Raw genomic sequence first — 14108 nt, 5'->3', positions numbered from 1 at the left:
TCCAGAAGTTAGCCAGCTCGGTCAGCAGAAGTCTTTAGCTGTTTGGGCCCCGCAACACAGAAGATCGAGGGGATTTTATCGCCAGGAAGTCGAGCTTTTTTGGCCTCACAACCTCGCTGAGCAGCTTGAATGAATGATGGAAAGTCGGTGATGTTTCGCCGTCCACAAAACATTCATGGAGCTTTAAAGCTAAACCACTAAACAGCAGAAGTGAAACCCAAACTGCTCCCGATGTGCTGGTCGGCACTTTGCATGGCAGCCACCGCCATCAGTGTATGTATGTATGAATAAATGTAAGTGGCTTTGGACAAAAGTGTCTGTTAAATGCTCTAAAATGTAAATGTTAATGTAAAAAATGGCTTCATATGCTTTAATCCCGCGTAATCCAAGTCACCAGAAGCTGTGAGATCCCTAACTGACTGAAAAGAAGTTAATCATTCCCTTAGTAAGCACCCCGTCTGATGAGGGCTGGTATAAAAAGCATCTTTTCAAATCATTTCGGAATCTGAGGGCTTCTGGAGACTTGGATAACGGCAGATGACGCTGGATTACGGACGTTTGACGATTGCGGGAGTGCAGTGCCAAAGGAAAATCAACGTAACGGCAACGTAAAGTGGCAAAAATGTTAAAAACACGCTTCCTCCACTCAGAGTCGACTGTCATGTACTGCAGGTAAACACTGACGAGGAATACGTACCTCAAACAATCACTTCAGGTACCTCAAGTACATCCCAACACTGCACACTGCAACACTGTCATCATGTAATCATCAGAGCCGCTCTGACTGTTACGCTAATGAGAGTAAGACTTAAATCATCCTGACTGAAGTCTAAACACTAACTGTGATGATGAGCGGCTCTCCCGCAGACAGAAGCTCTGATTGGAAGCATGAACGGCTTTTAAAAAGTTTCCCCCCGGAGCGCCTCTGTGGGTGTCCGGAAGTGTTTACACGCGACTTCACATCCAATTAAGCGACACAGTAAAAAAGTAACATAAAGAGGCTCGACATCAAAACACATTTCGCTGAAACTCGTCACGAAACGCTCGTCACCGCCGACGTCCGCATCTTTGCGTTTAACCCCCAGAGTTCCTTCTGTTTTCTGCCCGAGCATCGGCGTGACATCACAGATTAAAAAGCAGGAGCAACTCTCTGGGAAAGAAAAAAAAACAAAAAAATATGGTGGATGTTCACTTGGGCAGAAGGATCTTATTTAAAAGCTGATGTTCGGCAGCGCTCCCCCCTCTGAGACACACACACACACACACACACACACACACGAAGCTTAAAAGGATCACACAATGCTGGAGAGGTATTTCTTGTCTGCGTCTGTCTCTGGGGGGACGGCTGGAGACGAGCGGCACCGCGATCCGGAGCTCAGCCTTTAAAGCCGAGCGGCGCTGCGGTGAGCGTGGATACGTCTCTGTGTATAAAAGCACAGCGCCCATAAATGTTTCATTCAACACACAGTTTATTATCTCTTCACATCTCTTCAAGTATGAAAAAAAGGACAATATTGAAAATAAATAATAATAAATAATGCTGTGAGTTACATTGTGACTGACCGACCACCACATGGACCACAGAACGATCAAGAAGTCGGTGTCGATTATCCTTTTTTCTTTCTTTTTCTGTTTGTTTGACCAAATGTTTTCTTTTTTTTTTTTCTTTTTTTTTTACTGTGCTGGAATGAAAACACGTCACCAACATCCTGTGCTGCCGATTCCCACTGACGTTCGACTCTTTTAAAGGTGCAGTGCGCAGGATTCAGGACGATCTATTGCTTGTTGTTGTGATTTCATTGACTCAAACTGAGAGGGAGGGATTTTCCTATTTTTGTTTGTTCGTTAGAAAGGGGGCGATCAGTTGGTTGCAATCTACAACCTCGCCACTAGATGTCACTGAATCCAACACACTGGGACTTTAAAGGGTAACGCCACCAATTTTACACATTAAAGCGTGTTTACAGGTCTTGGGGAGTGGAAAATAGTCGTATAAAATAGTTTGTGGCTCAGAAGAAGCTGCAAGTAATCTGATCTTTAAGAAATATGCTCGATGGGGCCTCTGGAGATCATCTTGTCATGGGCACAGGCAGGACTGTTGGCAGCCCTGGTTCGTGAGTTGGAAGCCGCTGTAATAGTATAATTCACAACGGTTTATGGGATGAGCAGCGCTTCACTCTCTTCTCTCTAAACTTTATATCAGAGAGTTTAACACTTGCCGCCTACGGAGCAAAACGTTTGTCGACAGCGGCTCACTTTTAAATGCCAAGGAGGAGTTTGGTTCAGTCTGTGGGAGTAATGGGACAAGAAGAAGCTGTGACAGGCCGACTTCTCAGTGAGGTAACCAACTCCTTTTCCCGTCATTAACATTATCAGGTTGGCTGTCAGGATATCAGGTATATTGGTTAAACATCGAAAGTGCTACCAAAAACAAATCCTCCGCTGTGCTTACTCTCGTCACCTCACCAGTTAAATGTGACTCCTGTTACTCTGCTGCTGGCCCCGCCGATACACCTGCGGCAGTTTGTAATGGTAGAGTCCCTTGTCCGGCTACGTATTGATTTTTCATAAAGGCAAACCACGGTGGGGGCAGTGGACAGGTAATGTTATCTGTGTTAGCCTGACCACCGCGTAACACCGACTACCACGAAGAGCCGAATCAAATGTTCAATGGTTTCCATTCGTCTTGTCGCTGGTCAGCTTGTTTCCAGAATTGAAACTCTGAAACGTGTCAGAACCGTCCCTTTTTGGCAGGATATCTTCAGTTGGCATTGCAAAATGTACGATCTAAATCGGAGCCTGATGCATTCATTGCCTGTTTTGGTTGGTCCCGACACATACTGTACAGCAGACTCTTACGTTCGGTTTGTTGGTGGCAAAGAGAATAATTTGTAAGGAATGGAAGTCTACCTGTGCTACCAATTTGAAAGTTTGTAGGGTCCATTTATTAGACATTTTAATTCTCTTAGTGGAAGTCCGTGCTATGTGATATCCTTGTGGGTTTGGTTCAGGCTGAAACTCTGGTGTGTATATCTCTGTCTGGTCTGAATTTGAAATATGTGTGTGAATGAATGGATCTGGAGAAACATTGAAAAAGTTGGTGGCCAGTGTTGAGCTCTGTCTTTGGGTACGTAGGCGGCGGGTTTTTGAAAAGTTAGAGGAATGTTTGTAATAAATCTCTGCTTCTGCTGTATTGACGTCTATCGTGTCTCCATACTGAGTTAAATCCAAGAGTTTAGCACACTTTAATGGGTACAATTGGTGGACTTGACCTTTATAGTTTCCCCCACAGACTCTTCTTTTTGGCTTAGTTCCTTCACATTGCAAAACCTCAAAATAACTTTTCTTGGTCTGTTTTTAACCCTTTTTAAACTTTAACCCTCGCGTGTCCTCGGACGACTCAGGAAGCAGCTGCACAGGCTGCTCAGATGATGAACATTAGAACAAAACACGTCACAGTCGCATGTGAAATTCTGTTGTCTTAAATAATCCCACATTTCATCACAACCAGAGCTCACACATCACTGGAAAGGATTTTTTTTTTTTAAAAAAAGAAGAAGAAGAAATCATGAGTTCAGGGCGACAGAAAGATGAGGTTCATATACAATTCGACATAAACAGCAGTTGATAAAAATGCACAGGTGCTAGGCATACTGGTATCGTAGGAATGTGGACTGTGAATTGCTGATCACATGGATGATGTGCCCATATGATTCACAGTGTGTGGTTTGTGGTTTTTTTTTGGTTTACATTTGTGACGACTCCACTGGATCTTTAACCCCTCCCCCGCTGCGGTATTTATATATTTACAATGAATCAGTAAACAGAGTTACTGCTGGCCCGCTTCACAACGTCGTGCTTCAAGTCGAGCCAACGCCGCGGGACGTCTCCGTGCAGATACAAGAACTGGCTGCTGGTCGAGAGGCGACGATATAAGTCTCTTTGTTCGGCTGAAGAGTTTTGTTGCACAACGTTACGGACAAAATAATCGTAACGAGAACAATCGCGTAGTGGCTGCTTTCTGTCGCCGCGAGGAAAAGGCTGGTAAGAGGAACTTGATTCGAAGCTGCAATAATCAATAACTTCTCTGAATGAGTAAAGTGAAAATGGGACGACGATGACTTTCAGCTCCTTGTTTTGGTTCACCAGCCTGCAACTTTCATTATTTTGGTTCAGTTATTTACCATTTTTACACCAAAATAAGCGCATATATTAAATTGCCACGACGAGTTTGACTTCTGCCTAAAGGTCGACTGTGAAAGCAGCTTATTACGACCCATGTTTACGTTTCTTGCTGGGTGGCGGCCTCTACTGGGAGGAGTCATAATTACAACAGCAAAGGAGGAGCAGCTTGTAGAGCAATAAACTGTCGAGTTAAACAAATGAAACGTGAAACCACAAATCAACGCTGAGTTATATTAACTTACGATTTAGTTAAGTTAAGCCTTTTACATAATGTACAGCGGTGACATACGCATTGAAGGTACATTCATGACTGAATTTACATGAGTGACACAGTTATTTTTAGCCAAACCCCTTTTTAGCCAAACTGCTAGCGTACGTCTGTCGCTGGTACGCTGTAACGTTCATGGTGATGTATCTTGTTCTAGCGATTGACTTTGATGCATGTTTTGATTTCGTATGTTTATTTTCAGACAATAAAGAAAGGCAGGCCAGTTGTTACCCACGGCTTCCAGGCGTTATGCTAAGCTAGGCTAATCACCTCCAAGCTCCAGCTCCATCACGAACAACAAGACGGCGGTGCCAATCGTCTCGTCCGATTCTCACAAAGCAAAGCGAGCGACTTCAAACTTCACTGCTACTTTTTCGTCCGTTATTTTGGAACAAAACTCTTCAGGCAGAAAGTCTGGAATGTGTTTTCAGAAAAGTTGATGAGCGTAGCACGACGGCAGCGAGCTGACTGAGAACAGAGGAAGATAGCACAACACAAAATTAAACAAAACACCAGGACCGGACGACTGTTTGTGACGGTGGGGGGGAAAAAAAATAAAAAATACAATCTGAAAATGTTTTTTAATAACTTAGTCGCTGCTCCTGTGGGATCTGAGCCCAGTGTCCGCTGGTTGGAATCCAGTTCAGTGCAGTCCAGCAGCACGAGCTCCTCCGAGTTCTCACTGGCAGCAAAAACACAAAGTGTGCGAGCGGGAAAACAACAGAAGAATTTCTACGGCGGGCGAACATGAGAGGATATGAAGTGCTGTACATTCACGTCCAAAGTCACACAGAGCCAAACTCAGCTTGGTCACGTGCATCTTCTTGATCCACTAACCTCTCGTTTTTAGAAAGTCTGCAGTGTCCTTTATCCGCGTCCCCGTCATCCATTTCCTCCTGAAACTCTGTATAATGTCCCTCCTGAGGTTTAGGAGACTGATGCAGCCTCTCTCTCTCTCTTTGCTCTCCAGCTCAGAAAGTGTTTCAGTGTACTCCAGTGATGTGGCAGAAAACGATGACGACTGGTGAGGTGGCGGTTTCTCCCAAAAGCCCGTCTGTAGGACAAAGCCGGTCTCCTCTTTCATAGCGATGTGGACTGCTTGATGCTGTGAAAGCTGACCCGTGAAGGTGACGTGGGGATGGACATGGCCTGGGTCATCCTGGCCCGGATGGAGTGCTGCTCCTGCCACCGGTGGAACCGCTTCCTCACAGCCGACCGCACCTGTCAAACAAGGACGGCGGTTTATCGATCTGTGCGTTGACTATTCATGTGTTTGCTGATATATCACCCGTGTATGCAGATATCACGTACACGGGTGTTTTCGGAAAGACAAATAATAGTTTTTTTGAAAACACACACTTAAAGAATCAAAAAACTATTATTTGTCTGTCCAAAAACACCCGACACGGGTGGTTTTGGACAGACAAATAATAGTTTTTTGTTCTTTAAGTCTTTCAGAAATGATCTCCGTCCATGCAACACACCTGAAAACACACATCTCACGGCCGTCCAAGCACACTGGACAGCCACATGCTGCTGTAAACAGGAAGCAGTTTGTTTATTCCGGTCGGTTGCGTAGTTACATAAAAATACGACAATCGAGGCAGCGAGACGCGTCGGCCCTCCGCAGGATCTTTCTGGATGATATGTCAACAAACCATTGTCAGCAGCCGCCTGTCGCCTCCTCTCCGGGAATTTATTATCAGTGTCTGTTTGTGTCTTTCTAAATATAACCCTGAATTGGCGACGGGAGGTTGTTGTTTGTGTGATCCTTGTTAAACTGATCCGAAACAGAGGTCAGAACTGCTGCAGGATTCACTGTCATCGCAGCTGAAACGTCTCGTTTCGTCCACGACCCGAAAGACGTTCAGTTTGTGTTCAGTCACGGAGGAAAGAAACCAGAAAATATCGACATTCAGAGAATGTCTGTTAAAGAACTGACTCGAAATGAATCATTTATTATTAAAGTCGTTTTTTTGCAGCTGAAAAACGGAGGCGACTGTGTTGTTGTGGTGCTTTTAGTGTCATCTTATTGCACAGTGTTGTGTCGGTAAACACAATATATATAAAAAGAGTCATTTTAATGCAGAGTTGTTACATATTACAGCTTTATGTAAAAATTATGAGGTATTAGGTCAATCTTTTTTGAGTTTAGTACAAATTAGTAACTGTATCAATGATATTTATTATATTTTTTGCAATTTTTTTAAATTAATTTAATTGTTTTCTGTTTTTCTGCATCCAAAAAATGAGCTCCAATTATTTGACGCACTTGTAAAGGATAAATCTTTATTCACAACGTGTTATGAATCACTTTAATTATGATTTAAAAGGCTTCGTCCTCTCCAGCGTTCACAAAATCAATCGTCCCCCGCGGTGCATCCCTGCCTGCAGTGATCACAATTTGCTTTCAAAGAGCTTCAACCTCAGATCTGATCCAGATAAAATACCAAACGGCGTTTTAACGCGCTCTAATATATTTGCAGCTCGGTCCATTAGCGCGCTAACCGCGATTTTGTTTGGCTGCTGTCCTCCAGAACCAAAGTCGGATCATTTAATCCTCTGAATGTTCTGCTGCTAAATGTTTTCCTCTCCTCCTGAATGTGACCCCGGGTATCCTCCGTTCATCTGTCTCATTTCTTCCCCTCCTGCTTTTCTGCTTCTCTCAGCCCGCAACTAAACACTAAATCAATATCCTCAGTAAGCTACACATGCTGGTTAAGCCCCTTGTTGGAGCTACAACACGCCTCATGATGAGACATTCATTCATCATCCAGCCGGCGAACGCAGTGCGGGGACGGTCACCAAAGGGCAGCAGTCAGCTGATATTACATCCTCTCGCCACTCAAGAAAATAACTGGTGGAGAAAATGATTACTGTGTCTTCAGACGTCAGCCTCCGCGTTATGATTCAGCTGGTCCGCTCGACGAACCTGAGGATCTAAAATAAACCTCATTACCGCGATGGAAAAAGGTCAAGTGACACTATAATTATCCACACGTCTGCTTTCCGCCTCATTTGGCACCATTAGGATCAATTCAGTGACGTCAGGCCGTATTTCTCGGGTTTTAGCCAAAAGGGTAACGATCGAAAGTTTGGCGAGCGCGCGGTGGTAGTTAATTCACGCTTTTGGGTAAAAAGCTGTCGATGACGGGAGAGAACCGTTAATTAAAAGAAAAGCTATTTTCTCAAGCAGCTTCCAGCACGAACACAAAGTCTTCAGCCAGAGTCGGAACAGTTTTGGTCTTTTAGGTTTTCTGTTTGGTTTAAAGAGAACTCCAGAAGCACCAATAGAGTCCACACTGAGGATGCACGGTGTGGATCTTTCAGCCGATACGATACATTTTCACGCTTTCTCGTGCACACCAGAGTGTAAGAAGGGCCGACATGTAGTGAGCAAAGACGTTCCACAGCTGTGATGAGATCTTAGCGCTGAACTTGCCGACGGTTTCCCTCGTGTTGTGTTCTTCCTGTCTACAACGCGCGGCTCCACACAGGTGCAGCAGTTTGACGTCACGGGCGCCACATCAGCGCGTTTGTTCTTCTTCTCCGTGTTAACTGGCTGCTCACAAAACAACCTGTAAAGGTGCATTCCACCACTTACTGTGTGCAGACGCTGCACTTCTTAAGGCGACAAAAGCAATTTGTCTCTGTATTATCGGCTTAAATGATCCATAACCAATAACGTGCAGTTTCCGTTATTGGTCCGATAATCTAACTGTCCCGTTTATACTGTTCATCCTCCAGTGGTCCTCGCTCCAGACACGCAACGATCCCATGAACATTTATTATCTCCACGCGTGACTCAGCACCGCTGAGCTCTGAGCGCGGCCGAGGTTTATTCTTGAATCAAGAGGAGATCCGTCGTTAAAACCTGCAGCTTAGTGACGTCTTAGCAACATCTGCTTCGCCCTCTCTCATCACTTCTTTGTTCTGTTTGTGTAAAAAAAAACAAAAAAAAAACAAAGCAACTAAACTATGAAACAACTGTTTACATTAGCGCGCTTGTTAGCTTGCGAGGAAACATCTGGTGTGATTGTGCAAAGAGGCGGCGGTGGATTACAGACGGGGTGGAGCGGAGGATTATGAGGTTCGGTGGACTGATATCATTTTTTGTTATTTCGTTTGTGCGAGGAGGGAGCAACACTTTAGTCCGACTGGACGTGAAAAACCGCGTCCGTCCGTGCGCGCGCATGTATCTCTGCCCACCTCCCATTAAATCCCACGAAGATCTCAGTCAGACTAGTGAGACTAATAAAACTACTACTACTCCTCGTAACATTAATAGTAATAACCTCATGCATTAAACATCGGGGCTGCATTTCTGCATGCATGCATATTAAAACATCGGTGCTATTCTGAGAGGGTTTCACCCCCCCCGCCCCTCCGGTCCGTCCGGATCATAAAGCGTAGAAAGTGATGTCACTTATGTCAGAACATGACAAGTCTTAATTGTGCCCTAAATATAAGTGCCCCGAGCTTCATCACTCAGCGGCACACAGCGACCGCCACCAAAAGGGAGAGTGGAGGCGCCCGAAGAGAGGTGTTCAAAATAATAATCCGAAAGGAGGGAAAATGTTAGATCAATTAAGCGGATGTGAATGTGCTTACCTCGCTGTTAAGGAAGCAGTAAAACACGGAGACAAAGAAGCCCTGTGTGGGAGAGGAGGAGGAGGAGGAGGAGGAGGAGGGTGTAGAGGGGGGGAGATGGAGAGAGGAACAAAACATCATCATCAGAGAGGACGGCGTTGAAAACATCACAACGCCCTGATCCTGTTTTAATCACACCGGTTACACTCATTCAATCATCTCTGGAGGGGAGCGCTGTAATGCCACCGTACACTCATTCCAATTACCGAGCCTCTCCGTATAAAAGCGGTACGCCCACACGGTGACATTACACTCCGCGCGTGTCTCTGAGAGCAATGCTCGCTGAGTCGTACCTGGAAGGACTCCAAAAACGAGTTGAAATATATGAAGACGATCTGGGAGATCTCGTCCTCCCCCGGGTTGACGAAGAACAGCATGTAGGTGATGCCCAGGAGAGGGAGGAGAACCAGCGTGGCCTTCACGGCTTTCCTGCAGGAGAGATGAAGACACCGGTGATGACACGCACACAACCTGTGACGGGAGGACGTTTGTCTACAGGCTACCGGACAGAGAAAACACTCAACGGATGTAAAACGTGAATTATTGAAGGTGTGTAGGCTGAAACGCTCCGTCTCTGGAGCTTCCCCACCGTGAACACATCGGGCGGGGGGTTAAGTGTACCTGTACTGGATGGTCTCTGACGTGGTGGAGGCTCGCAGCTTGGTCATGAGGATTCTCACGATGTTGAACAGGAAGATGAAATTAATCTGCGGGAGATGCGACACAGCAGCGTGAGGCTCTTTATAAAGACATTACAGCGTCTGTTAATGTCAAATAAAAAGGCTGGTTTATGTTCAGGAGCCACTGGGATCAACAATGAAGGAACCCAGACCTAGTAAAAGCTCATATAGGGACAATTAACAACATTTAGAAATAAAGAAACATGTCGAACAACCAGGACAAACTACTGTTTAGATTTGTAGGCTAACACAGAATTAGTTTTTCTCTTTTTAAATGGAGAAAACACAGAAAAAAACATCCCGTGGTCGCAGATCGAGAGCCGAACGGGATCTTATTCCAGATAAACTGTCTGGTGGTGAATGAAGAGAGACTAATTCTTTCTTGATCCCCCTTGAAGTGTGCCATGAACTACACATATGATATTTGGGAATTAAAAAGATAATTTTCCAGGTCAATAAAGTCTCCGTTTGTCGCAATTAAAGCGAAAAAAATCATCTGGTTTTGTGTTAAACCGCTCTGTGAACTAAATCGTCTCGCTCAACACCAACACGGTCGCCAAGTCAGCTCGGAGACGGTAGTAAAAAAGATGAAGATCACAATAAATCTGCTCATATTGACAACTGCAGTTATGTGAAATGAGATTTAATATACAGGAGCAGCTCTACAGCCCGTGTAGTCTTATTATAACGTATTCTTTACAGTCTGAAATTTCATTAATTTTCTTTTTCTTCAAACTGACAAACGTCGTGTGTGTGATTCATGGCACAGATTTCCAATTTAGCTAACTTAGCTTAGCATAGAGACTGGAAACAAATGGGTAAAGGTCAGCGTGGCTCCGTCTAAAGATAACAAACCTACCAACACATTAAAAACGACACCAGTTAACAGTGTTCAAACTTCAATTTACAGTCACAGGAGGGTTACCTGCTGAAATCTTTCTGATTGATTCCCGACAACAGCAGCTACTTACAACAGCTAAATACTTCTTTAACTCCAAATAAACTAAGAACCCCTTCAGTTTCAATAGTTTCTGGACGACAGATTCACAGATGAGACGTGGTTAGCCCGATCAAATCTCTTGTCGGCGTGCGTCGGCCTCCCGCTTCCATAATAATAAATCATTTCCCCCCTGGGATTATCTAAGTATTTCTGATTCTGATTCTGATAATGGCTCCGGGCGGTAAACCGTTCCTTGACTATCCGAAGTGCTCCTCGAGAATATGTTCCCACATTGCGATGAATGAAAAAATCAATAGGCTAACTCGTGCAATAGGTGTGAATGATGTAACGTGGGAGCAAAAATAGCCGCAGGAATACTTTCCAGGCTCCGTTGACCCGACCTTGAGCTGAACAGATGCATGGCAGTCTTTCAAGAACCGTCCACTCTCCTGGTCCTTAATAACCCCGAGTATTAGTGCTTGCGTTAACATTTCTAATAACATCCTGTGGGCTATTTATCCGTTATAGCACTACATCAGTTTTTTACTGACATTAAAAGCCACCGATTGGGAGGCATGGAAAGTTCACAGCCGCAGCACCCTGGCGGGAGCTACCACAAATATTCTGATGACCCGACTATGATCCTGCAGGATCAAGCGCTAAGCAAAGAGATACAAGCCTGAGAGAAACTCGCTATTGAAAGCAAGACTGGAGATTTGTTTTTTGGGTGAAAGAGGCAAAGAGATATTAAAGGAGGCAGATGTGTGCTTTAGGGAAGAGTACGGCATGAGAGACGGCGCAGAAAGTGCCTCTTGGAGGGATGACTTTTTCAAACAAGAAGGGAAGATGAGGCGATGTGCTGCTTTTGACAGGGATGCGAAGGTCACTTCACCACGGGACAGCCAGCAGGGACGAAATAGTCCAAACTGAGCAGAAAAAAGGGACAAATCGTCACAGCGAGGGGAGAGGTAGTGGCCAGAGTGTGAGGGCACGCATGTGGATAACGACTGAGGACAGTATTTTGGAAGCCAGGCCACGAGGGAGTTACTGTAGTCCAGACGAGAGATGACTAAAGCTTGTACAAGGAGCCGGGCTGACTCCCCTGACAATCTCCGAAATCTGCAGGATCATCCACATGAGCCGGGCCGGAGGGCTGAGCGTCTGCTTCACAGACTGTTAGCAGGGCGAGGAAGAGTCACACAAACAGCTCAGAGCCGGAGGATAGGTCTTACATGTGGATGATGTCTGGTTAAAGATGTTATTATATCTTTCCTCTTTGCTGTTACTCAACATTCAGCTCGTGAACGTGGAGCTGGATGCTGATGAGTTGGTTTTCAATTAACGGAGCGGGAGATGTTGTTTACATGATCCTGTTTGAATTGGTCTAAAATGAAAACACTAACAGCGAGAACATTCGTTCTTTTTGCAACAGGAAGTTTAGAGTTTAGTCTTCCGCCTGATCACGTTGTACGTACGTGATGACACCATCACCTCACATGACGTAGGGTGGAAAAAAGGGAGGTGGCGCCAGAGGATTGCCCCAAAATGGCCGTGGAAAATGTTGTTTACATGATCCCGTTGAAATGAAGCTAGAACGTTCAATCTTTTTGCAACAGGAAGCTTAAACTTTCATCTTCTGCCTGATTGCGTTGTACGTGCGCAATGATGTCATCATGTCACGTGAGGTAGGGTGGAAAAATAGGCGGCGGTGCCAGAGGATTGCCCCAAAATGGCGGTGGGGAACGCTGTCTACGCGATCTTGTTCAAATTGATCTAAAATAAAAACTATAATAGCTAGAACATTCATTCATTTTGCAACAGGAAGCTTAAACTTTCATCTTCTGCCTGATTGTGTTGTACGTGCGCAATGATGTCATCATGTCACATGAGGTGGAAAAATAAGCGGTGGTGCCAGAGGATTGCCCCAAAATGGCGGTGGGAAACGCTGTCTACGTGATCTTGTTCAAATTGATCTTAAATAAGAGATCTATGAGAGCTAGAATATTCATTCTTTTTACAACAGGAAGCTTAGACTTTCCTCTTCTGTCTGATGTCATATTGTAAGTACGTGATGATGTCATAACGTCCTGTGACACGTGTTGAAAGCTGGCAGAAAGAGATGAAGCCAAGATGTAGTTGTGTTTTCTAATTTTGATAAATACATTTGCTGTAGTTGTGAACATACTGAGCATAATTTCCACAACTGACGTACATAAACTTCTAGCTTTGGTTGTACGCATTTCAGGGATATGAAGCACTTGACGATACTCCAAGAAATGACATCACAATGATAATAAATCCCAAAGCAGGCTCTGGTGGATCGTTTCTACTGCAGAGTGTAAAGGGTTTACTGATGACACACGGCCTCATAATCCTGAACACCTGATAAAATAATGAAAACGTGATAATCCTCCCCTCAGGGTGCGAAAATGACCCCGTGTTAGAGATAACTCCCAACAAGGCCGAACACATCTCTGGATTTCATTCTTGTTTTTCAGCGAGGAACCAAAAAGTTCCTCGCGCCGCACGTCTCCAACAAGTTAAACCCGACAACGGCTTCACATTCATCATCGCTAACGTGAAGAATGTGTTGCGGTTTCCAACATTTCACACCTGCCGGGCTTTTTAGAGACATAATGAAGACTAATTGTCAGATGACGACATGTAAAACAGGCTCAGGGCCGACTGCTTCTGCTGCTGCTGAAGGACGAATACCAAAAAAAATAATTAAAGACTCTTACCACCAACACAAGAATCATGGGACCCTGGTAGATGTAGTCTGTGTAGACGCCGGCTCGCTTCCCAAACCAGCACCTGAAACGTCAACAGAGGCAATCAGAGACGTTTGGTTCTGACAGGCCGTCGTATTTACGCTGTCAGTCATCGTTCTCCGAGAAGAATTCCCCTCCGCGTTCCCTACATGTTGGAACTAATTTCCTAATTTGCGCTAGCGACTGTAAACACATTTTCCAGTCAGTAATTATACTCGGATATAATTCATAAAGCGTAATTTTGTTCACAATTGAGTCCTGCGCATCTTTTTTTTTCCTCTGCCAGCTTAACGAGACTAAATCAAATAAATGAACATGATCTCGTTGCAATAATTAGCAAGAAATTAGGCGTCTCTGTCTTGAAACGAGAAGAATGAGGCAGGTTGCTGCGCCGGGAAAGGAAGGAAAAAATCAAGGTTGGTTTAAAAACGCTTGAAATATGAAATAAAATCATATAAATTGGGACGAGCACGTATCTCGTTATCTGTATCTGTATGTAGTCCTAAAACCGGGGAATCGGTTCGCATTCCTGCACATCCAGTTCCCTCGTCTCAAAGTCTGCGAGTTAATCGAATTGGTTGTCAGTGAAATGGATGAAATAAGGTCTGTGTGTG

General features: G+C 44.7%; 1 protein-coding gene across 7 annotated transcripts in view; it reads right to left on the bottom strand.

Moving 5' to 3' along the window:
* Positions 1 to 1451: 1451 nt before the first annotated feature.
* The window catches only part of LOC115571578 (corticotropin-releasing factor receptor 1), a 67807-nt gene continuing 55150 nt past the window's right edge, over positions 1452 to 14108 (bottom strand). For all 7 annotated transcript variants that reach the window (XM_030401030.1, XM_030401031.1, XM_030401032.1 and 4 more), the window contains 5 exons: positions 13465 to 13537; positions 9725 to 9810; positions 9397 to 9532; positions 9065 to 9106; positions 1452 to 5674 (listed from right to left, as the gene is read on the bottom strand). In XM_030401030.1, coding sequence (XP_030256890.1) covers positions 5534 to 5674; positions 9065 to 9106; positions 9397 to 9532; positions 9725 to 9810; positions 13465 to 13537 — 478 coding nt within the window. In that variant the 3' untranslated portion in view covers positions 1452 to 5533. The remainder of the gene's footprint in view (positions 5675 to 9064; positions 9107 to 9396; positions 9533 to 9724; positions 9811 to 13464; positions 13538 to 14108) is intronic.

Source organism: Sparus aurata, chromosome 20 (genome assembly GCF_900880675.1).
Source record: "Sparus aurata chromosome 20, fSpaAur1.1, whole genome shotgun sequence".
Taxonomy (NCBI): domain Eukaryota; kingdom Metazoa; phylum Chordata; class Actinopteri; order Spariformes; family Sparidae; genus Sparus; species Sparus aurata.
This window is presented reverse-complemented; position numbering and strand designations above follow the sequence as displayed.